Source organism: Crotalus tigris, unplaced genomic scaffold (genome assembly GCF_016545835.1).
Source record: "Crotalus tigris isolate CLP2741 ecotype Arizona unplaced genomic scaffold, ASM1654583v1 scf7180000017592.2434428, whole genome shotgun sequence".
Classification (NCBI taxonomy): Eukaryota; Metazoa; Chordata; class Lepidosauria; order Squamata; family Viperidae; genus Crotalus; species Crotalus tigris.
Window position 1 is genome coordinate 961,528 of NW_024096498.1, and position 25,978 is coordinate 987,505.

A 25,978-nucleotide genomic window follows, 5' to 3' on the forward strand; every position below is an offset into this window, starting at 1 on the left:
GTGGCCCTGTAACTTGAATGTAGAAAAGATTCTTCAATATGTCGTTCTCACCAGCATGTTTGGCTAATTAGATTCTGTATGGAACAAATATAGTAGTCTCTAAGGTAATGAAAACCTGAGTTTAAGGCGTTTGATAAGTAATAATTGTCACCTTGAATTGTACTCAGAAGCTTCCTGGATTTGGAACCAGAAAGCTTTTGCACAACAGTACCTCTCTTTTGTTCAGATTCATCATATGTCTGTTCCATCCCATCCAGTTCTTCATAGCCTGCAGGCCCTGGTTCCTGGTTCCAAGCATTGAGATACATCCTCAATCTGTTTAATCTCATCCAATCCCTCATTTCCATTTGCACTGAGATAATCTTTATCCAGGATATTTTGTAATTATCACCACATGAGTTTCTTAATAACCTTTCTCCCCAAAAGAAGATCAGATAAGGGAAATGGTTGTTCAAAATAACTGAGTCAGGATGAATGAACTCTTGGTGGCCATTATTACATTTAGAGCCAATAATATAACTCTTTCTTGTAAAAGAGCAATTCAACATCTTAGCTGGGGGATTGTAGGAGAAGGAGCTGCAAAATGGGGAAGCATTTTCTGATGCAGAATAGCCCAGACATTGATAACGATGCCAATTTTGTGACACAAGAACTAGCTTTGATAATTCAACCAAAAAAGTGGTGTCAACCAGGCAATTTCTTTGACTCCAACAGTGTAAACATTTGATGGAGGAATATGCTGTTGTTTTTCAGCCTAGGATGAAGGCTAATAGAATGTAAAGGCTATATTTATTCTTGCCATGTATCATTGTTTCTAGGTCCTAACCAACCATCCTTGGATTGCATAGCTAAACTACCTTGTGTAAAAGCCTCAGAATCATTCTGTAGTAGTTGTCCTCTAAGGTGACCCATTTCATTTCCTGTCATGGACTGCAAGATTGATGTCAGCCTTCCAAGATAGATAAACAGGAAACATGACCAGCTGAACTAATTCTAATTTATTGTAAACTTATATTAACAGAATCTTGGAAGTCTGATAGTACTAATCTCCTACCATCTTTTTTACAGTCTTATAAATTAGGGAAGTTCCTTTGAGACATTCTTTCTCAGCAGTTGTGCAGCTGTGGGCTCTGCCCTCTTATCTGATCATTCCCTAGGCAGCACCTCTCCCCCCCCCCCAGCATTCCTACATAGCATGAAATGCTTCCACTTAGACATTGCTGCTTGAGACTAGAGGCCCTCCAGGACCAGGAACTTTTAAAGTTGTTAACCAAAGATGTTTTTATTTTACTTTTAGAGATAAAATATATTTGCATAATTTGTTTTTGCACTGAATAATTTTTGGTGTTAAAATTTAAAATGTCCCTGGTGGGTGAATTCATACATGGTTTACAGAAGTAATAAATATTTAAGGATATAATTAAAATTTAGGATTGTTAACTTCCAGCAAAAAATATAGAATACTTTATCTTAGCTTCTTTATGGATCTCAAAGAGCATATTCACTTGACTTCCTTGCCATTTGAGAGCCCACAAGCAAAAAATTTATAATTTCTTTTGGAAATGATAGCTCCTTGGAAACAAATACATTTTTTGGAGGGCCCATAGCATAATAACTGCAGGAAAGCTGTGCTGTGACATAGTTTTTAGAGGTGGCTTGTGACAATGACATACAGCATCTTGAGCATTTTATCAATTGTGCCAAAAACATATTCCATTTAGGTTTAAACCTAATTATTTGAGAGGAAAAAAAGCCTTAAAAGGGTTCCCCATGGGGAGGGGGAAACACCTTTCGTATCTCTATAAATAACTTACTGTTTTAAAAATGTGCTTTTCTAATAAATTGGTCATGAAAAATAATCTTTTTTGGATGATACTGAACAGTTCAGATGTATAAACTAAAATGTATGAATGTCTTAACAATCTGCCCAGAGAGAAGAGGAGGGATATTGTGATGAAGATGATGGTCTTGATAGTGAAGAAAAGTATCAAATGAAAAAACGAGTTATGCAGAAATTAAAGAAAAATACTGATGTACCTATTAAAAATTTAACTGAAGGGGAGCAAAAGCAGAAGAGTAGCCGTAGGTGAGTAATGTATACCTTAAATTTCTGAAATGTTAAGTTTCTAAAGGAAACTTTCAAATATGTTATAGTTGTCATTTTAAATAAAGTGTTATAATGTATCTAAACTTTTCATAATTATTTTTAGAGCTCCATTTTGTCATCAACTATAAATTTAAAAATGTTTAAATAAATACTGAACATAAAACTAAAATTGAACATAAAACTAAAGCACAGTCTTGTACTATGTTATAACGTTTGATAATGTATTAGTTACAGTCTACTCAGTAATTGTCAGAAGTGAGAATTGGAAAAACTATTTCAAGATAAAATCAAAACACTTGTGAATGGCATGTTGTCAAGAGATGGCTTTGGAAGAGCTGCTTCAATTTTCTGTTAATTTCTGTGTATCAAAGCATGTGGCAAGTCATAGTATGAATAAACTTCGGTAGAGATTCTGCTAACATTTTGTCAAATGTCTGTTAGCTAACAAAAGTTTTAAAGTTAAATAAAGATAATTTTGAAAATTAAGTACATTATTGGAGACTTCATATGTGAAGTAATATTACGTTTATAGCAACTCTAATCTAATTTTTATATTCATTTGCAAAAATTGTTCATTTAGTCCTTTACATATGAGTCTTGTTTGTTGAGAATTGTGGATTCTAGTGAGATAGCGAAACATGTTTTTTACCTAATACAAGAGAATACCAAAGTAAATCATAAATATATGACCATTTAATTTTATGTACTGGTCTGCAAAGAAACAGCCTGAATGGCTTTTTCTCCAGGAGGATGCTTTGGTTGCATTCTAGATTGAAGAGATTGGACTTTTAGGTTAACTTCTGTTTCTCTGACTCTATATAAAACTTTGGTCAACAGCTTTGATTAATCTTCACAAAATAAATAATTTCTTTTTAAGATCCTGTTTCAAATCCACTTCTTGGTATCCCTCTTATATGTGATGTCATCGAATTATAGCATTGGAAGGAACCTTGCAGATCTTCTGGGCCAAACCCTTGCCCAAGGCAGAATTTCTCAACTCCATCTTGGTTGTCCAATCTTTTCTTCTCACACCGTTCAAAAAAAATATGGCAAAGATCATTTTGTTTCCTGTCACAGACATACTATTTTAGTCATAAAGACCTACGGTAAAATAGATTTTTCCAATCATAAAACAAGTGTAGGAATTCCTAAAATACATATTTAAAATGTGACTGAAAAATATTAGAATATGACATTAGAATCTTCATTTTTTTAAGTAATCTGTCAAACCTTTTAGTTGGATTGTTGACCTGTAGATGGAGCTCACGTGTCATGTATTTGTGGACAGCCACTGGCTTCATTTTTTTAAATTTGGTTTAATTTAATTTAATTTAATTTTACTGATTGTTGATATAACAGTCTCAACCTGTAAAGATATAACAGGCATGCTAATTATGAGTCATAGATGGCAGAATAAAGAATCAATCTTTTTTTTGTTTTTCAGTATAAAAATTATAAAGCTATAGTCATTCTACAGAAGAAAATAAAACTCAGTAAACATATGATAATTATGGAATAACCAAACTGTAATGATTAAAACTAATTAATATGCTTTAGTTGATAGTAGATGAGAATTAGTTTTTAATTAAACGGAGGCAGCAGATTAATTAGAAGCTGTTTTCATTTGCATGTCTCAGTAAAAGAAGGCTTTGAATAATTATTGTTCTTCGGTATTTCCAAAAGTCACATATTTATAAATAAAAACTTTTAAAAATGTGTACATATTTTTAGAACTTGATTAAAAATAAGGGGGGAAACTCCACTGTAATGTTTTTACTTCATTTCCTCAAGATGACAACCAGTAACTTACTTTCCAGTAATGGCTCTCCATAATAGCATACATTTCAGCAAGAGAAGCAGTGAGTACAGTGTTTTGTCCCATCTCACGGAATCCATCATCCCAAATTCAGTGATAGTTGATTTTTCTGATCAATTTAATTTGGAATGACAGTCTTATGCACTAGCCATTCTTCTGGTAGCAGGGTCTGTATGCTAACATGCCTTGTATAAATCAGTATATTTTTTTTACCTCTTCTCACTTCCCATTTTAGGGAGAAAATGTTTGCTTTCCTATTTTTTTCATATCATGCATCATTTTATTTGTCCCTTTCATGCTTTTCTTTATTTGCCTTTTTGTAATCTAAAAGGACCTAATGCTTATAGCCATTACTCACATGACTTTGATCATTTATGCTGCTCCTTTTTGTACCTTTTTCATTTGTGGTAAACTCACTAAGGATAAAGCCTCCAGCAAAATTCATTATTTTTGCTTGCACTTCTTACATTTTGCAACATAATGCAAATCCAACTTTCTGTATATTAAAACAAAAAACAATAGCTAATTTATTTGTTATATTTCGTATTTTCAAATTAAAATCTTTCCAAAGCAGTTAATAGCAAAATGTAAACATTATAAAATAATAAGCTGTTTCAAAATGTTAAAGATTTAAGTATGTCAGGATAGATACTATAAAACCAGCATTATTTTTCATGAAATAATTTTGTAAGAGAAAAATCTTTTGCTTAAATTTCCTAGTTGGAATATTGTTGGACTCATCCTTGATTTTGAATAATTAATATCCCTCTCTGTGTTTTAGAGATTATAGGCAAAGTTTTTTTTATTTGATTCAATTAGATTTTGGGCAAAAAAGTGGGGGCAGCTCTTGCCATGTCATACCCCTTCAACATTTAACAATTTTCATGAGATGGTGGTACATAATATTCTAAAATATGAATCTATCTATCTATCTATCTATCTATCTATCTATCTATCTATCAAATATATTTATCAAATTTCTACCCTCCAATTCTCATCTAAGTAATCCTAAAGTCAATAAAGTTTTTAGGTAGAATAAGCAAAAACATTATATTTGCTCTTAAGTTACTTCAAGTCTTTTCTCATCATTCTAGGCTATGTAAGATTTAATACTTAAACTAAAATATCATTTTTTTTTCCACATTAATGCCTGTCCAAATGACCCAAGGCCTTGACTGACTCTACATCAAATACTTTGGTTGTAGGATAGATAATCTGCAATAGTCTATTTGCAAATTTACCTGATTCTAATTTTAAAAAGTCTTCTTTGTCTTCTTCATCTCACTACCTTCATTTGCTTGTCATTATACTGGAAAATGATATACTTTCTATCAAACTATAGTGGGAAAGTGCTTGGTGTTGAACTTTTATGTAGATGTGTATGTAAGTGAGACCTATAAAGTTATGTGACTTTATTGTCCCTCTCCCTTTTTTACAGTGAATTGTCAGACCTTGGTTTCAGATCAGCATTTTAATTCACACCAAGCAGAACAGCCTTAGTTTGAGCTCTCCATCACATAATAAAATCATATTTACAACCATAGTCAGTAATCTGTTTCAAGGTTTTGATTTATACATGCCATAAACTTCAAATGAGATGCTATGTACTGTAATTTATCAGTATATATAAAGCATCTCTTTTTGAACTATTAAAGTAGTCATTTCTTTTTTCCAGAATTGAATGGTTTCTGAACGAGTAATACAAATCTGTAAAAGGGGACAGCTACTTTAATGTTAAAAAGGAGGACCTACTTATGTACTCAAAGCACCTTTTTGGAAAATTTTGCACAGCTGCATCAGTTGTACTTGTTGTGTTTTTACAGAACAGTTTGTGGTGGAAAACTTCTTAAACAAATTAAGTGATTTATATATTTAGATCATACATATGTGTTGATAAGTTAAGAATAATTTGATTCATTTCAAAAGCAGCTATTGTGTACTTGATTTGCAGGATATACTATGCCAAAATCAAAAGATCCCTAAGTTTCAAATTATGGTTTGAATTCAATAAAATGAATTCAACTAATTCAATTCCAGGCATATATCTTAATATTTTTTATGTATGCTTTGTTAAGTTCAGTAGAAGCAAGACATGGATGTGCTTTTACAAAATTTATAATATATAACTGGCTTATTTTGTTTGATGCGCATTCTTCCTCTGGGTCTTGGTTATTTATAGGTGAATTAATTCCTAGGCAATTTCTTGGCTAGAGTATCCTTTTATTTCCAATTCTTTAGAGACTGATAACAGGGCCTCAGTAATTCCTGCTTTATTATCTCCTGTAGTTTTCCTGTTCTGATTTGTTTACCTAGACTTTATGCCTCTTATTGCACTCTTTAGATCTTTAAATAAAACAAAACAAACACAATCCCAGCATATTAGAAGACTTCCATTTACACTGATCTATATTATTGCAGGACATTATAAGGAGAAGAAATCATTCTCCAAAATTGCTGACCCATTAAAATAAACATTTTGATACCTTTTCATACATTTTACTAAGCTATGAAACGTGTTTCAAATAACAGTTATGAAACGCCTGTTTCTTCTAATGATTAATCTGCTTTTTACCCAACATTCTATGTTATTTGGAAATCTCTGTATAGGAATTTCAGAGAGAAAATATTCTACAGATATGTCTTATTGATAGCTAAATTCACTCAGTCTGTAACTGATACAAACAAATGTATGAGCAATTTGCCCAATGAGTGAAACAATTCACACCGATGAACGAAATGGACCATGGAGATTTATATTGTGTGCTTCAATATTATTTAGGTATGCTGTACTTTTGGAAAATAAATAGAGAAGTATTGAAATACAATAAACCTTTGTAAAATGCAAATATTAGGAAGTGTTTAAGAGGTTGGTTAGTGAACTATTAAGTATCTGGAGTTAAGGGTCCTTTTTTCTTCAAAAGATTACACAACTTCCGAGTTTGAAAATTGACTTCTCAGTGCAATGTACTATAATATCTAGAGAAGAAATGCTAAAATGCACAGGAGAATTCTAGGTGCCCCTTATATAGAAGGAGTGGTAGGAAGAGGAGAATTAATTTCTGAATAGTCATAAATGTTGACCAGTTTGGTCTATTGCAGTGTTTCCCAAACTTGACAATTTTAAGGCATGAGGACTTCAAGTCCACATGCCTTAAAATTGTCAAGTTTGGGAAACACTGGTCTATTGGTTATGGTTAAGGCACCAGGCTGGAAAACAGAAGACTATGGATTCTAATCCCTAAACTTCAGGTGTGAAAGCTGGCTGAGTGATTTTGGGCCAGTTACTCTTTCTCAGGTCAGCCCACCTCATCTAGTTGTTGTGGAGAAAATAGAAGGAAGGAGGAACATTTCCATTCTTTTATATAAAAAAAAACCTAGGTTCGTTTATAAAACATTTTATCATATTGCCCAATTCCACTATTAATTTCCAGTGGTCATTTCCATCTTAAAACATCTGATAAATTATAAATATTACACAAAAACAGGACAGCCGTACATATTTAATCTGTAGGATTACCCTGTGTAACCCACTTTGTTTGGTTTAAGCTTGAGAATACTTTATCATGTTTGTGGGCTGATTACATTTACAAAACAGGACAGTGTTTTTTTTTTCCACTCTGTATAAAGTCGCTAGCTCTGTTTTTGAGATGTTTATTATTTCAATTTATTTCAAAATCTGAGCTGGGTGCTTATTGTTACAACAATATGTTATACTTGTGTTAGATCTATAGAAGGCTGATTGATAATTTAAAAAAAAATTGATTGACATTTGTCATAAGCTCTTTTTGGAATAGTTGTCCTTTCAACCAAACACGCAGCTTTGGGAGGGATATACAGACGGACAGGAGAGAGGAAGGGGATAGCCAGCCAATAACCCTGATGATCAATGGGGTGATAGATGCTACGGGCAGATTGCTTTCACATCCACTGCCATAAATCTATATATGCCATAATCATAGGCACCTAATAATGTCTTAATTCTATTACCCTTCCAATATATAAAAATGAAGATAGATGTATCTTCACTAATTATTGCCCAGTCTTCTCTCAGTAATTGGCAAATTATGTCAAATTTGTACATTATAAAATGCTGGTTTGTTGTATTCTGAGAATATCACAGAGCCTGAGCAGACCAGTTTCAGGCCTGAATACTGTGTGATGAATCAGTGCATAATTTTGTACCATGCAGTAGATAAATATACTTTCCCAAATGGATCCCTCTAGGTTGTAAATTTTGACTCTATACCCCAAGATAAACTCTAGAGAAAATTAGCAGGCTCAACAATTGATCATCACCTCCTCAAATTAATCATACAGTTCATAGTATTATTGCATAGTTCAAAAAAAAAATAGCAGTGGGGACTTAACAGATCTTTTCTCCCATGTGTAAATGAGTCAAGAACTGGTGTGTAGTTGCCCCAATGCATAGTTCCCCCTATTATATTAGCAATATTGTTGAGTATTTTGCTACATAGACTTTCAGCTATGATCTCTTACTCATTGCCCCATATCTTTTCTTTTATATGAAAATGCTGCAGCCATTCTCTATTACCATCTAATGCTGAACTGTGTAGTTGCCTTGGTGAGCTATTAGCCTATTGCAATAAAAAATATCTTGAAATAAATTACTAAAAACACACAAACATTTAGGTATTTTCCAGAAAGCGCCCTAGTCCCTCAACTAGGGAATGATTAATGGAAAAATGATCAAGTAGGTAAAAGCCTTCAAATAATTAAGCATTTATTTTCAAGTATTGCCTGCTGGAGAAATCAAGTCAGAGAATTATCTATAAGGACCCAAGAAGCATTTCTAGCTATTACCAAATTTACAACCTGGCAGGAGAATTATTTTGTCTCGGCTGCCATTAAATTATTCAAGGTCAAAAGTTTTGGCTACGTTACATTATAGAACTGAGTTTGAATCTCTAAGAAGAAGTCAATCTTGAATTCCATACAGTCTACATTTTTAATAACAATAGCATGCCTCCTGCATTCAGCATCTAATGTTCTAACATTATTAGAATTGGGCTGAATTTTTTGAGGATCACACAAGATTGTGCTGCTTAAGGTCTTGGGCAGGGCAAGTCTTTTGGGAGGGGGCTCTTTGATTCATCTTATCCTGAACAAAAAATTTGAATCCACTCAGTGAAGTCAAATTAACCAAGGTATATTGTGCTTTGTCAAAATCAGCCTAACTTATCCTAAGTCCCAATAATACTTCAGCAGAATATAAGCAGAGGGTCTGGGATTTAGACATCCAGGTGGGTACTGGTAACATTTTCTATTTTTATTATAATAGAATTAACCGCACCCCTTTTGGGGGTGATTCTTCCTAATTAATGTTTCAAGATAATGCATGCTCTGCCCCAAGAGGCTTTTTGTATGACCCAAGTCGACACCTTACCCATCCGTGTGACAACTGGAAGATTTTATAATCTTCCACATGAAAATCATACATATATATGTTTGTGCATAGAGTTTGTATCTCATGTTGTCTTATTAAAATGCCCACTATGTTTACATTGGCAATTAGAATTCATAATCCAAATTATTAGGAATTTTTAATTTTCCCTCCTGATGATGAAATCATTGCTTTTCTTTTAAATTACTAATTTTTAGATGTGTCAAGGACAATTGCGAAGTTTCTATCTATCATTAGCCTATAGAAATCAATTGGTTTTCCTTCAGTGGTATTATTGACTTGGTTTTATGTTATTTCAAGGCATGCATTTTAATTGCATATGTTTTAATGGGTGTTGGTTTGGACTGTAAAGCAATAAATTAAATTAATTGCTTGTGTTGAATGTTTGGCTCAATCAAATATTGATGCTATCCCTCTTTGTACAAACTGAAGATTTGCCTTCCTAAATACACAAAGTTAGGTTTGAAGGTGTAATCTTCTACAGGAAACACTTTTCAACAGAGGAATAAACTGGCTAGAATCTCTTTTCTTTTGAGACTATGAAAGAGGTGCTTAGATATATGTTAGAAATACTTTAGTTAGAGGATATCCATGATTGTTGATAAGATCAAGTAGGTTCTTTCCAGTTGTAATTCAAATAACAAAATAATTATTGGGCCTATGGTTTGTACTTGATTTATTTATTTAATTTGTATTCCTTCTTTATTGTTTTTACAAATAACTCAAGACAACAAATATATTCCACACATATCCTTCTCCTATTTTCCTCACACCAACAACACTGTGAGGTGGGTTGAGCTGAGAAAGAGTGACTGGCCCAAAGTCACCCATCTGACTTTCATGACTAAAGTGGGACTTGAACTCAAGGTCTCCCGTTTTCTAGTCTGGTGTCTTAATCACTGTAACAATCATATTTTTAAAAGTCTGGTATAGTAGTTTTAACTATGTCAAATAGTGAATTCTCTGATAGCCCTTACAGGTTGGGTTACTGCTGTAAAGGGTTAGTCTTGAGGTTTCCCAGGAGCTCCTGGGATATTGTTTTAAGTGTTTGGCTATTCACTTGCATGTCCAGTATTCTGTAGGTGGTGAGTGAAGCAGTGCTGACACTGCCAAGGACTGATATGGTATTAAATGGGCACAAAAGTGCTCAAGAAAACATCTTGAACCAATGGCTGCCTCAATTAAATGACATAAAATGTTTGTATTATCCTATTTTGTAAGCAGGCTGCAGATTTTTAGAGATTTGAGAAAATTAAACTGGATTTAAGTATTGTTTAAAGTTTTCTTAAGCATGATTTATTAAATAGACCAGCTGGTTGGCTCATTCAGCATACTAAGCCAAAATGAAACAAGCCACAGTATGGCTCAGTGTGACATTTGACCGGAGACTTATCCTTTTATTAACATGCTTCATAGAAGACCATTTCTGACATAGTTGTTACTTTGAAGTAAATCACAGAATAAACATATACAAAGATATATCAAGAAATTTATGGCTAGCTATGGATTCTCTGTCTGGAACAATGAAATATCAGTGAGTTGCAATTTACTGCATATAGAGATATTTCTTAACTAGATATAACTTATACAGGCAAACAATTTATGTGACAGTATCATATGTCATTTTTTTCTAGATGCACCAATTACTACTGCATAATATATTTTATTTCAATGTTTCTAACTTTATTCAAAATATCATAATGGAAAACTATTTATTCTATTACATGAGTACTTAAAAGTATATTGTCACTTGCAGTTATGACTAATTTTGTTTGCATGTAGAGACTTGTCTTTAATTATCAGTGTGGGAACAAATGCAAATAACAAACTTTCTGAAAAGTAACAAACATCTGAAAAGCATTGTCAAATACAATTTTATGCATGTTTACTAGAAATAGAAGACTATTATGCTCATTTGAGCAAGAACAAACCACTTCTAAATTTTATATATAATGGAATCATATGACAGCTTTGCTGAAGCATGTGTCTTCTCAAAACAAGATATTTAGCATCAACTGTATTCAGAGTCATTACAATGATGATGATAATGATGATGATGATGATAATAATAATAATAATAATAATAATAATAATAATAATAATAATAATAGTAATAATAAGAAGAAGTTGGAAGGGACCTTGGAGGTCATCAAGTCCAACCCCCTGCTCAGGCAGGAAACACTATACCATTTTGGACAAATGGCTGTCCAGTCTCTTCTTAAAAACTTCCAGTGTTGGAGCATTCACTGCTTCTGGAGGCAGGTTGTTCCACTGGTTAATTGTTCTAACTGTCAGGAATTTTCTCCTTAGTTATAGGTTGCTTCTCTCCGTTGCTTCTTGTCCTGCCTTCAGGCGTTTTGGAAAACAGCTTGACTCCCTCTTCTTTGTGGCAGCGACTGAGATATTGGAACATTGCTATCATGTCCCCCTTCACCCTTCTCTTCATTAAACTAGACATACCCAATTCCAGCAACCGTTCCTTATATGTTTTAGCCTCCAGTCCTCTAAACATCTTTGTTGCTCTTCTCTGTACTCTTTCTAGAGTCTCAACATCTTTTTTACATTGTGGTGACCAAAACTGAATGCAGTATTCCAAGTGTGGCCGTACCAAGGCATTGTAATGTTATTTCTATGCATCTCAAAACCCAGAAATCTTGGTCTGCCTATATAATTGCTTGTACAACTTCTTTGTGGTGCTATTTTTTCTTAGCAAATGGGCAAGGTAGCTTAAAATAGAACTAAAAGGATTTTTTATAAATTCATATTCTGTTGTGCAAAACTAATTGTAACATTATTATGTAAAGCTATTGTTACTACTCATTGCTTATTTAATATTGTAAAGCCAGACTTTATGGAATGTATTGTAAAGAAACAGCTCAGTAATTCAAGATGGGAAAAACTGAAACAAACTGAACATCAAAAATAATAACTGTATAAGCTTTTTATTTTTTATATTTAAATTTTATATTTTTTATATTATATTTCATATTTAATTTCAAAATGGGACATTGAATAATATTCTTTCTGAGAAAGAAAAACCTTCCTTAGATTATGAATATTTGGTTTTCTATTTTGTATCTTTAAATAATTTTCTCCAGGATGTTTCTTGATCATTTAGAAGATGTGTATGTCATTTCTCAGAGAAACATATATTTTGACTTTAGAGTTCTTGTTACATTGTATATGCTTAAACTGCAGGATAATCTGTAAACTACTTGTTATTTGAAATTCACAGTAACATGTAATCAAATATTAAACTTTACATTGTATGAACCTAGGCCATCGTGAAGACTAAGAACTGAACTGTTTTCTTTTCCCTTTTGTTGTTGGAAGTGGCTCTGTTCTGGGACATATTTTCTCTGCATCCTTCAGAATCAATTAGCTGTAGCAAGGGGCTAAAGGCTATATTGTTTTGTAGTCACTGTACAAATACAGGCCTGTGGGATAATCCCACTAAGGAATAAAATGGACAAAAGAAAAGAGAGGAAAGATTTGCATACAACTAAAGTAAATTTTTAAAAAAGCATGGTTAAGTATTTAACCATCTGAAACACATTCTATCCCTCTTTTTCTTTTTTAATTTTTCTCAGTGTTTCAAATTTGTCAATTGAACAACAGTCCAACAATGCAATTTCTAAATATTCTTGGGAGATTAAAAAGTGCTGAAAAGCTTTATATTCTGCACTAAAAGAATACTCAAATGCAGTCTATGTTTTGGTCAGCATTCACTTCACCAATTCTATTAACTAACAAAGAATAGCCATTGATCTTTTATAGCTGGGTTTAAACTGTGCAAATAGTTCTGTGTATCTAATAGTGTTTAGGACATGCATGCATTCATTCATAGTATTTATAGGCTGATCCAGTTTGTTACTACTTTGATCAGCTTATAGAATACAATAATAAAAGGTTAAATACAAATAATTTGTGGGAAAGCCTGGGGGGAACAATAATTCAAAAACCCAACATCGCACAGGGGGTCCATCACTGGATCCAGGGCCTGGAATAGAGCTCTTCTTCTTGAATAAGCAATTTTGTATGCTGTGGGAAGTTAAAAAAATAGTTTCAGAAGGAGGCAGTGACAAAATATTTCCAAATTGTTGAGAAGGAAAAAAAACCCCTATGTGAACATGTGCATTAAGTCTCCAGAGCTAATATTAGACTCAAAGGACACTTTATTATGTTGTATAAAACATCTTTTTTTAAAAAGGACGTTTTCCCAACTGATTGATTTAATGAGGAGCCCTTCTGTTTGTGGAATAACAATATATGGATGAGCTCTATTGAATCAGGACTAACATTTTGCTAGTAACTTCCTGGATTTCCTGGAAGTGTAAGGCAGTAGTATTTTCCAGCAAACACAGACTTCACAACCAGTAGCCAGTGATAAATCTAACCATAGGAAATTGTTAAATCCCATTTTAAAGTTAGATATTAAATACTGACTATCACTACATCTAATGCAGCGGTTCTCAACCTGTGGGTCGTGACCCCATTTGGGGTCGAATGACCATTTCACGGGGGTCGCCAAACAATGCAGTCCCCCATTTTTTCCCCTTTTCCTTAGCTGTGCTACTCCCCTTTATTCTATTGGCTTTTGAAAGCCAATAGAATAGACTCTCTTGAATAGAGTCTAATTCTATTGGCTTTCAAAAGCCAATAGGAATTGTCCAGGCTGTCTCTGCCCTGCTGAGCCCGCCAAAAGTCCCATTCTGCAAACGGTGCTGCAAGTTGTCTGCAGCAAAGGCGAGCTGTCTGGAAGTTTCCATCCCTCCCTGCTGAGTAACTACTAAAAATGTAAGTAAAAGAGGGCTAGGGGTGGGAGGTGGGAGGCTGGCGGGCGCAGGGAGGGTTGCTGGCGTGCGTGGGGCCCGGTGGGTGCCTTACCTCCCTTGGGCTGGGCCAGCTGGTGGCCCAGCTGGTGGTTGCCCTGCACCATCGCTGCCCTTGCCAGCTACGCCTTGGCCGGTGCAGGGGGTGGCACCATGCATGCGCGGCGCTCCCAGGCAGGGAAAGTCCTCGACTTACGACCGGTTGGGTAGTCCTCGACTTACGACTGGTTGGGTAGTCCTCAACTTACAACCGATTGGGGGTCGCGGCATTTAAAAGGTTGAGAACCACTGATCTAATGAATACATTCTGTAAAGATAATGTTTTTTACCCATTTTGTTTGCTGACTCAAAGATCTAGTGTTCTGAGAAATGGAAAACTTATTTTCATCCTATGTATATTTTTATAAATCTCTTATATATTCTCCTTGTAAACTGTCTTTTTACCTTTTCAAAAAGCACCGTGATGATTACTGTTTTGAATTGAGTATCCAGAACTATATGCATTCCAAATGGAATTCCCGTATGGGTTTGTATATGGGCAGTGCAATATATCAACCTTGTTTATAACTCCTTTTTAAAATAATTCTGTAGAAAAAAGGAGTAAATCCCTGTCAAGCAATTGTTGTGATTGTTACCTTGAAATTGTAGAATGACTTGGAGGATAAATATGATTAGATCCAGACTTATACCAGTAAAGTTGCTGTCCATTTCTTCTAACAGTATAGCACCCCTTTGAAATACTATACACTGTGTCAGACAGTGCAGTGGAATAGATTGTTATATGAGGGAAAAGATTCCTTAAATCAGAAGGGAAGCAATTTCGTTTAACAGAAGTAAACTCACAGAAAGTTATTTCCCCTAATTTCCAGGGATTAACCCTTTTGTTCTGCCCTGTTTTTCCTAGGGTTTGTGTCTTTAGATTCTGATACCAGATAACTACCAGTTCCCAGAAACCATTGTTAATGAGTAGAGATACTGCAACTTAGACTTCTACCATTGGTTGACCTGTTCTAGGCACATACAGTAGATCCCATGGCGTGCAACATTTTCATTAGGCTGGACAGGCTATTGTGCCAGAAAAAAGATATGTTTCTGCTTCTGCCAATCCATTAATGTGTCTGAATTTAGATCCAGCCTATTCTTTGCATCTTTGTTAACCGTGTAATATGTTTAATGTATGCCCAGATTTATGTAGCCAAACAACAAAGTCATAGCGCTTATTTGATTGTAGAGTTTACTATCAGTTCATTAGAGAAATGAAAGTTGGTGTTCTATGAAATTGGAGTAACTTGTCAAAATATGAGTTTAAGTTGATGTGGGTCCCAAATTTGCCTAGATGACAGGCATCTTAGGGAATTGCATGCAAACAGCTCTGAACTTTTTGGAAGAAGAGTGGAGACCAAGTGCAATTAACCAACAAAATTAAACTACTTCATCTGAAATATTTAGCTACAGTATATGATTTTTTTCCCAAAAGCTTACTTTTGTCCTTTTTTTCCTTCCAAGATCTTTCTTGTGAATCCTAATGATATTACAGTTAACCAAAGATTTTGTTAGTGATTTTGATTTTATGAAGGCATACAGAAAGAACACCTGCATTTTACTGTTCAGTGAAGCTTGCTTCATTATGAAAATGAAGTACTTGCAATGTTTGCTTGACCCTCCAAAATCCATCCACTTCCCCTGTAGCGTCTGGTACACATTAACTTGAATGGTCTTTGTTCCTGAACAAAGTATCTGGGAGTATAGGAGTGGCCTGAAAGAGGTGATGGTGTGTAGGGGGGGGGGGGAAGGAGAGAGACTGATTTCCAGTGGGACAGTAAAGTTGCTTCTTTAAGACATGTTGCCTGTTTGAGTCGGTTCCCCTTAAAATAGCACATTGTTTCAGCAATTCCTTTTTCAAAATATTATTGACAATATGTTTGGAAGAAAAAAATTTCAATTCAGCTGTTAGCTAAACCTGAATATAAGTATATGAATGTGTGTAATGGCATGATTCCTCCTTTCATAATACTATACATTTTTTATATCTCTGGATTTACTAAAATTCTTCAGGAAAAAAAAATCAGCCAAGTTCTTCATGTAGAATGCATGATTGACATGGCCTTGAAAATAGACTATAGTATATTAAACACAAGCACAGATTGTTTAGGCGTAAAAACTCTATCCCAGCACTGAGATTTGTATTGGCTTCGCTTCAAAGCATGTTAATAGGTATAGTCTTGGTCTCAGACAAAGATTCAATTGTTACAGTAGTGTATTTCATCCTGCTGCTACTTGGCAAAGCTGGTGTACTTTCAAGTGAAATTTGTATATGCACTTGTCTAGTCACCTGGAAAAAAGAACATTTAGTTGACCTGTAAAAATGTAGTTAGAGTACCTGTAGTTAGAAGAAAATGTATAATCCTTATTATATATTCCAGTTTTAATTCAGTACCATTTGGGAAATCACTACAGTATTCTTGATTGTTTAGCTGTACATTCAGTTATACTATAACTGGAAAAAATTCAGCAAAGATACTGTAGTGTGCTACTTAATTACTCTTTCAGTAGAACAGTATTGTAAGTTTGTACTATTGGGTGTACGTATAGCTATTAAGAATGCAGTTTTGTTTTTCTGGACTGAGCAAAGCATTTCATGCTCATTCAGATCTTTTTATTACTTACCTCATCCATTAGTTTTATTGTTTTCTTTTTTGTTGTAAGAGATTTAATAATGATTTTAAGAGATTACCTAAATATATTTTGCTCAGTTTTAGACACTATGGGTATGAAGGTTTAGGTTGCTGTTAGTTAATGCAGAAGATCACAACCTTAAACTGGGCCAGCAAATATTTCTATAGGATGAAGCAAAGGTTATAGTTAGCTCTAACTTTGTAAATACAAAAGAGAAGCTAATGGGAATGTGTAGACCACTGTGGGCAGAGAGTGGTTTTCTGTACGTTTGTTAGATGGACATAGGATCTATACTGTCAGCTAATGCTGAAAGTCAAAGCAAGATTACCAGCTTTATATTACTATCCAGTATATACCAAGATACAGTAATTAAACAGTAGCCACAGGTATTTTAACAAAAAGAAAACACAATGGTTTTCTCATTGTTTATTTGGCTTCAGGAAGTTGAAATAATATTTGCTTTAAAAAGAATAGGTTAGATCAGGGGTGTCAAACTGCCGGCCTGCGGACCAGACAAGGAAACTGCGCCCGCCCCATTGCCGGCAATGGGAACAAGCTCCGATATGTCATGCGACGACACATAACGTCGTGAGTTTGACATGTCTGGGTTAGATGGTCTCCAAGGCTTTGTAAATGCATCATTTGTTAGATAGGCTATCTATACAGGTAGTTCTCTACTTACAACAGTTCATTTAGTGACCGTTCAAAGTTACAATGGCACTAAAATAAGTAACTTATGACCGTTTTTCACATTTATGATCATTGCAGCATCCCCATGGTCATGTGATCAAAATTCAGATGCTTGGCAGCTGATTCATATTTATGACTGTTGCAATGTTCCAGGGTCATGTGATCACCTTCTGCAACCTTCTGACAAGCAAAGTCAATGGGGAAGCCAGATTCACTTAACAATTATGTCACTAATTTAACAACTGAAGTGATTTACTTAACAACTGTGATAAGAAAGGTCATAAAATGGGACAAAAGTCACTTAAATGTCTCACTTAACAAGATAGATTTTGGGTTCAATTGTGATCATAAGTTGAGGACTACCTGTAATCAGAAAAATAGTGAGCTTTTAAACCAGCGGTTCTCAACGTTTGTGTGACGGCGACCCCCGTCACACAAACGTTATGCGCATGCGCGGCGCGGCTGTGCATGGGGACGGGGGCCCCGCGCGCGGTGCGCATGCACGGCGGCGCCCCCCGGAGGCGCACCGCCGCCCCCACGCGCAGCGCGCATGCGCGGTGGCGCCCCCGGGAGGCGTGCCGCCGCCCCCACGCGCGGCGCGCGTGCGCGGCACCGCCCCCCTGGAGGCGTGGCGTGCCCCCGGAGGGAACAAAATGGCGGATCGCCGCGTTTGGCGACCCCACAAAAGAGGTCGATCGACCCCAAATGGGGTCGCGACCCATAGGTTGAGAACCGCTGTTTTAAACAGTCTAATATTTCTTTGAAACACATAGCGATAAATCATATAAACAAATAACAGGGCTTTTCTTCCCACTGAAATCAAAACTTGGTTGCTTCATAACTCTTGTCCTAGAGTATTAAGTGATAAAAAAATAATGTGGAGCTCAACAAATACAAACACACACACATATACATAGACACACACAGATATAATTTGCTTCTCTGAAATAATTGAGGACTACCTGTATATGACAACCTCTAAGGGAGACCAGCACTGAAAAACTTGTTAAGATATACTAACAAAGTCTTTGTCATGCCAAACTCTGAGGAATATGACACAGGGGAGATTGTTCCAGATGTGCCAGACAAATGTCAGACTTGGGAACTGGTAAACAAACATACAGTTGAGGCTGACCCCTGAGAATACCCATAACAGTGTTCTCATGGTCAAACAATGGATCCCAATCTTGGCCAACTTCCCAGTCCCTAGATGCACTGTTCACTTTAGACAACAGAACAAAAGTACTCAGTGTGCCTCCTTACCAAGCAAGAGTACTATTGTCTTAATTGGTTTCCACCTGGCAATGACTCTACATAAAGGATGATACTGCAACGAGCAACATTCTGTTGGAAACTGTCAGTCCTACCTAGACTCTGCATTGGAAGCTTGAAACCAATGTATCTTCAAACACTCTGATGCTAACCTGGATGATGACCTATCTGCAACCACCTAGAATCTTGAACTGTGATCTGACTACATTACTTTTTGCTGACTTTTTGCAGGCAAGTTGCTTGTGAACTCTGGTGAAGCATATGTGTAATTACACACCCTGTGCTACTTGTAAAGCCTTTTCTATCTTTTGTATGCTTTTATTAATTATAATTGTATAATTATAAATGTAATTATTCCTTATTGTATAACTGGGAAGTCTGAAAGTGACTATTTGTTGCTAGCAAATCAGTGCTAGCTGAAGCACTGATTTGCTGGCAGTTAAAAACTGTTTTAAATGGGCATAGCACAGCCAAATAGCCTGAAGAAAAAACATTTAAGCAGGAAACTTTACTTCAGTTATTGTTTTGGATACAAAGAAATAACCATTAAATAGAAGAACTCCAAAAAATTCAAGCTAAACTTGGCACTTGAAAACTCAATGTAGCCAAATGTTTATCCAAAGACAATTCCTATTAAACTAGCTTTCAGGTAAATAAGTGAAAAAAGGATTTTAATAGACGTGAGTTAAGGAACAATCTTAGAGTAGTAAATCAGACTATTGGTTCATATAGGCCAACGATGCCAGATTTGCAAAGTCATGTGACATGTCGTGACGTATCACGAGTTTTTTGCCATTGCCAGCAATGGGGTGGGCGCGGTTTTGGCATGACACATCCAGCTCGCAGGCCAGCAGTTTGACATCCCTGATATAGGCCATTGTTCTTTGACTTGCAGTAAGTTCCAAGATCCTGGTGGAATAATTCCTATAACTTGCAGTTATTGTTGTAATAGATTTAATCTTCAATTTGATTCACAGTCTGTGACTGGTAAAAACTTAATAGTTCAAGTCTAACCAAGGACCTAAGAACTGTTAAGGTAGCATCTGAGTATATAGATAGTTCTGAGTAAGGGTTTTTTTTTTTCAAAGTCAGAATATTCAGATCTAATAAATTCAAAATTTCCATGTATCTAGGCAGCCCTTTGGGAATTGCTCCAAGGGCTCCTATTACTACTGGTACAACCATTGATTTCTTCCTCCACAATTGCTCAACTTCAATTTGCAAATTATTATTATTAGTAGTAGTAGTACTAGTAGTAGTAGTAGTGGTAAATCTAAATCAATGCAAATATAATTTATATAAAAATATTACACAAATGACTTGAATTGCAAAGGAATTTGGTTTGCTGCATTGAAGTCTAGAAAATTGTGGTTTCACTGAACTGGTATCAAACCTGCGGATATACCAAACCTGGATTGCAGAATTTAGATGAGTTCTGTATAATAGCAAAAATTGTTGCTTTGGTGCCATCTTGTGATTGTCTGTATTTAGTTTGTCTGCCTATTCAGATATGACAGCTATAACCAAATTATTTAAACCATAGTTTAAGCTAATGTTTTCCAGGTTAAAGGACAGCATAAAATTCCACCATCACAATTGGATAATTACATACAGAAATTATGCTTTTATGAGAAATGCATCAGTACAGTGTTTTTGAAATTGTTAGGATTGACTGATAAGCAGCCATACTGAATTCATTGATGGGAAAAAAAACTTCTTCCAATCTTTGGAAGATTGGAAGTCACAATTATGTCACTGCTTGGTTAATTGGTTGTACCTGTAATTTTTTAAACTACCATAATCCAATAATCTCTAAACTAGTTGTTAAAAGGTCAAAAAGTTGAGGAAAGAGCTCTGTTTTCTATGGGAAATTATTAGATATTATAACTTGGCAACTTGGCTTGTTAAGTTCAAACTGTTCTTTTAAAATTATAATGTGTTCTTCTCATTCAAAAGCATCGGAAATAATAATGATTAAATAGGTTAAATAATTTTTCTTTAGTTCACAGTTAACATATCACTCTTCCCATTTATATATTCCTATATTTATTTACTAATCATTATTTAAAGTTTGATTATCTTGTGTTAAATACAGGAAAGTTAGACTGGTTGTCAGTATATATTTCCTTGCTACTGAAGTGACTAAATTATTAAACTTGCTGTCTGCAACACTGAAAAGGGACTGTAGTTTTCATGCATCATGGACATTTTGGAGTAGCAAAGGAGAGCAGTTTCCTCAGACCTTACACATGGTGTAAGGCACGGGTGTCAAACTCACCACGTCATGTGATGTGTTGCGACATATCGTGACTTTTTTTGCATTGACGGAGCTGGGGTGGGCGCAGCCTCCGTATGATGCAACTGGCCCACGGGCCGGCAGTTTGACAGCCCTGGTGTAAGGGAAACATGATTTCAAAAGAGTTCCCACACATATATGTCAAGGGATCACATTGAGAAAACGGGCTGTCACTTCTCATCAGTTGCAGGTTCTACACCAAGTATAGGAGTAGCCACATAAATAACCAAAAGATAAAGTTAACAATGTATGAACTAAAGTAGCTGGGTATCAAGAGTTGGTGCACTGTAGGAGATGACCAGGCTGAGCCTGACAGAGTCGTCAAATGTGTTATCAGTCATGAGTCCCTTCGTGCCCACAAGAGATCTAAGTCCAGCCCACCTTGAATTCCTTTGACTCTTGTCTATTGCCAAATTGTTTTGACTGTTAATTCAGATTGTTGTAGAGAGCTTAAGCTTGCAATAAATCTTTATACCCCTTTGACCTGTCTGGATCTTCTGATTTCTCTGACACTTGACATATACCTATTGAAGTAGATAATAAACACTCCATGTCCATGTCACACATGGTCAAGCTTGCACAATATACAACCTGAAGAGCACATGCAGCTCCACCAGACACCCTTGTGTGACCCACAGTCCCTTTTAAAAAGAATCAGTAAATTCCCTACCAACATATGTCACCACCGCTACTCTGAAGACATGCTGCTGAGCACCTCTATTACATCCAGGCCTCACAATGACATCAGCTTCAACATTACTGCCACTCCACTAACCTCCAAACAGCTGTACTTTAAAGCAGAGGTCCTCAACCTGTGGGCCACGGCCCACTACCAGGCCGCAGTCACTTGGCCACTGGGGTGCATTAAGGGATAGTGCGTGCACTCATCCCCCCCACACTTGTGCTAGCACTGCCCCAAGCATCCTGCCAGCACTAACATTGCCCCGCTCCCGAGCATCCCACCGGAACTAGGGCTGCCCTGAGCGTCCTACCGACACTAGCATCGACCCATCCTGAGCATCCCGCCGGCACTAGCGCCACCCCAGAGTGTCCCACCAGCACTAGTGCTGCCTATAGTGTCCTGCCAGCGCTAGCACCTGCGCAGCCCCGTTTGCATGTGCGCATGTGCTCATGTGACCGTTTGCATGCACATGAGCCCATTTGTGCGTGTGCACGTAGGGCTTTTTTTTGCGCGCAGCCCATTTGCTCACACACACGTAGTGGTGCCTGCATCCATTTCTGGGCTAACAAATCAAAAAGGTTGGGGACCTCTGTCCTAAAGTACTCCTGAAATACGTGCCTATATTTTTGCAGTACACTCCATTTGCAACAGATAAATGTCCCAATTCCTGTACAGAATCTCTGTCTTGCCAAGGTTCACCCTGTTTATTGGCCTTTATCACGCCCTGCCTATTCATGTGTAGACAGAATCCTAACATTGCACTAAATACATTATTGAAAAATAGCAAGTTACCATTTGAGGGAACTTCTTTATAATTGTTGTTGTTGTTGTTAATTACGAAGTCGTGTCCGACCCATCGCGACCCCATGGACAACGTTCCTCCAGGTCTTCCTGTCCTCTACCATCTTCTGGAGTCCATTTAAGTTCTCACCTACTGCTTCAGTGACTCCATCCAGCCATCTCATTCTCTGTCGTCCCATTCTTCTATTGCCCTCAATCTTTCCCAGCATTAGGCCCTTCTCCAGTGAGTCCTTCCTTCTCATTAGGTGCCAAAGTATTTGAGTTTCAACTTCAGGATCTGGCCTTCTAAAGAGCAGTCAGGGTTGATCTCTTCTAGGACTGACCGGTTTGAACACCTTGCAGTCCAAGGGACTCGAAGGAGTCTTCTCCAGCACCATAGTTCAAAGGCCTCAATTCTTTTGCGCTCAGCCTTTCTTATGGTCCAACTTTCATAGCCATACATTGCAACTGGGAAAACCATGGCCTGGACTATACGCACTTTTGTTGGCAGGGTGATGTCTCTGCTTTTTAGAATGCTGTCTAGATTTGCCATAGCTTTCCTCCCCAGGAGCAAGCGTCTTTTAATTTCTTGGCTGCAGTCCCATCTGAGGTGATCTTGGAACCCAGAAAAATAAAATCTGTCACTACCTCCATTTCTTCCCCATCTATTTGCCAGGAATTGAGAGGGCCGGATGCCATGATTTTGGTTTTCTTAATGTTGAGTTTCAAGCCAACTTTTGCACTCTCCTTCTTCACCCGCATCAAGAGGCTCTTTAGTTCCTCTTCACTTTCTGCCGTTAGAGTGGTATCATCTGCATATCTTAGGTTGTTGATATTTCTCCCGGCAATCTTAATTCCAACTTTTGATTCATCTAGCCCTGCCTTTCTCATGATGTGCTCTGCATATAAGTTAAATAGGCAGGGCGACAGTATACAGCCTTGCCGGACTCCTTTTCCAATTTTGAACCAATCATTGGTTCCGTGTCCAGTTCTCACTGTTGCTTCTTGACCGGCATATAAGTTTCTCAAGAGACAAATGAGATGGTCTGGTACTCCCATCTCTTTAAGAACTTGCAACAATTTTTTGTGATCCACACAATCAAAGGCTTTAGCATAGCCAATGAAGCAGAAGTAGATGTTTTTCTGGAACTCCCTAGCTTTCTCCATGATCCAGCGTATGTTGGCAATTTGATCTCTAGTTCCTCTGCCTCTTTGAAATCCTGCCTGTACTTCTTTATAATTATTTGTTGTCTTTTTGCACATACTGTTTTTATTATTTAAATTGTCCAATTTCTGTGGATGTATTTAATATTAATGCTGTTGAATTCTGATATCAAATTGTTTCTACAATGAAAAATTGGTAACGAAATATTAGTTGTCCTATTAGAAATTGCTAATCCTGTATTATCTAATTTTAGCCACAAAATAGAGAAAACTAATCCAATTAATGATGTCAGATATGCTGTGATTTTTTTTTCTTCAAATAAGAGATTCTCATTTTCCCTGTCAAACATTCATGGTTCAAGAGGGAAATGCACACATGGACTGGGACCCCAATGTTTTCCTCCACACAATCCTTCTAGAACTACTTTAATTTCTTGGATGAAATAATCATACTTGCTTAATTTATTGCTAAAGTAGCATTTGCTATTCATTCATCTATTAATTGGCCTTAAAAGTAATTAAACAAATAGAAGGACAATTACTGTCATGGCATTTCAATATGTCCTGAATGATAAGTATGGTATCATGAATAAGTCTCCTGGTTTTCATGTCATGGCAAGGTTGGTTCAGCAAATATTTTTAACTTAAAATGAGGACCAGGTTTTTTGATCTAAGTATTCATTTCTTCAGGGAATAATTAATATTGTTCCTTATTCTATGTTGAAAATTTTATAACATAAAGTATTCAGTCCTTAAACATTTTTATGGCATCTAATTCATTCTAATCAGTTGATTAACTTGCCTTCTATTTCATGTTTAATTTCTTGGCATAGAAAACTTGGTTTGGTGGCTTCACATTTTTCAAAACAACTAGAAGGATTGACCTTTTATTAAAAAAAAACCACTTCAAAGTAACAGCTCTTACAATTGGTTTTAATTATAAATATTCAAGTTGATATGAATAAATATGTGCTACATGCAATGCAAGTATAGTCAGATACTATATTTGAGATACGTTACGATAATTTTAATAAGATTTAAGGCTTTCCAAAAAATGTCATTGTTAACATATTTTTTTAAAACTTATATATTACTTTTCTACAAAGGAACTAGGACCAAATTGGTGATAGGCATTATTTTGTAATGAAATTATAACCATGTAAAATGAGAAGCTGACAATATTCAGAACTTCAATCAAATCAAAAACATAAGCTTTCCTTGCCAACTTCTAAACAGTTACACAACTGTTTATATAATTGGCCTGACCTATCAGGTCATCTATGGAAAAACTCCTAATGCCCCATGTTTTGGAAGCTAAGGGAGCTGTAGCCAGAAAGTGCTGCTTCTCAGTTGCTCAAAAGAATATTCCAATAGGTTGAAGGGTTATCTTTGTTAAACATTTCTTGGGGTTTTGAGTTTAATTGTAATTGAGCTTGTGTTTTTATGAATACTGTCTTACATTTTCTATGAACTGCTGAGAATCAAAGTGATTATGATGGTATTTAAATTGAATAAGCAAACAAATATATTTTAGCAATACATTTGTGACCTATAGACCAGAAATATTTTAACAATTTGCCTAAGTGGGATTTTTTTAGGGTCAATATAAAGTTGATAGCATGATTTATTATTGCCTTTGGCCACCCATTAATTCTGTATTGTTTCCTATCAAAAATAAATATTCCAAATATACTACAATATTTTGTTCTTTATACAAGGATTTTTTAAAGATTAATAATACATGTACAGTTGCGCCTATTAGAGCACACAAAATGAATTTTAAAAACCTATGTCCCAATTATGGCAACTTTCACATTTCTGACTTCTTGGGGATTCTAGATACTTTTAAATTCTACATTCTATATACATTATTTGGTATGATAAGTGTGTGTGTGTGTGTGTGTATAGATAGATAGATAGATAGATAGATAGATAGATAGATATAGATATATATAAATATATAGATATATATATTAAAAACAACGCTAAAAATAGAGGAATGATTCCTGGGTATATACATATTTAAAAACAACAAGGTGAACACCAGGAAATATAAACAGTGAAGTTTAATAAATAAAACCAAGCTTTCGATGGCCCAAAAGCTGCCATCATCGTCAGGGTATAAACAGGATGCTGGGAGAACTTGCTTATAAATGTAATCGCGTCTGCACACGGCTCCTGGATCTCGTGACAGATCCCGGCCGGTAAAACTTTGCCTCGTCTACAGAATCAATTAGTTTA

At 35.8% G+C, this 25,978-nt stretch overlaps 1 protein-coding gene across 3 annotated transcripts in view; it reads left to right on the forward strand.

Annotated features, from left to right (window-relative positions):
* The window catches only part of CWC27 (CWC27 spliceosome associated cyclophilin), a 113,314-nt gene that overhangs the window by 14,329 nt on the left and 73,007 nt on the right, over positions 1 to 25,978 (forward strand). For all 3 annotated transcript variants that reach the window (XM_039364870.1, XM_039364861.1, XM_039364857.1), the window contains exon 10: positions 1,932 to 2,086. In XM_039364870.1, the coding sequence (XP_039220804.1) occupies positions 1,932 to 2,086 (155 nt within the window). The remainder of the gene's footprint in view (positions 1 to 1,931; positions 2,087 to 25,978) is intronic.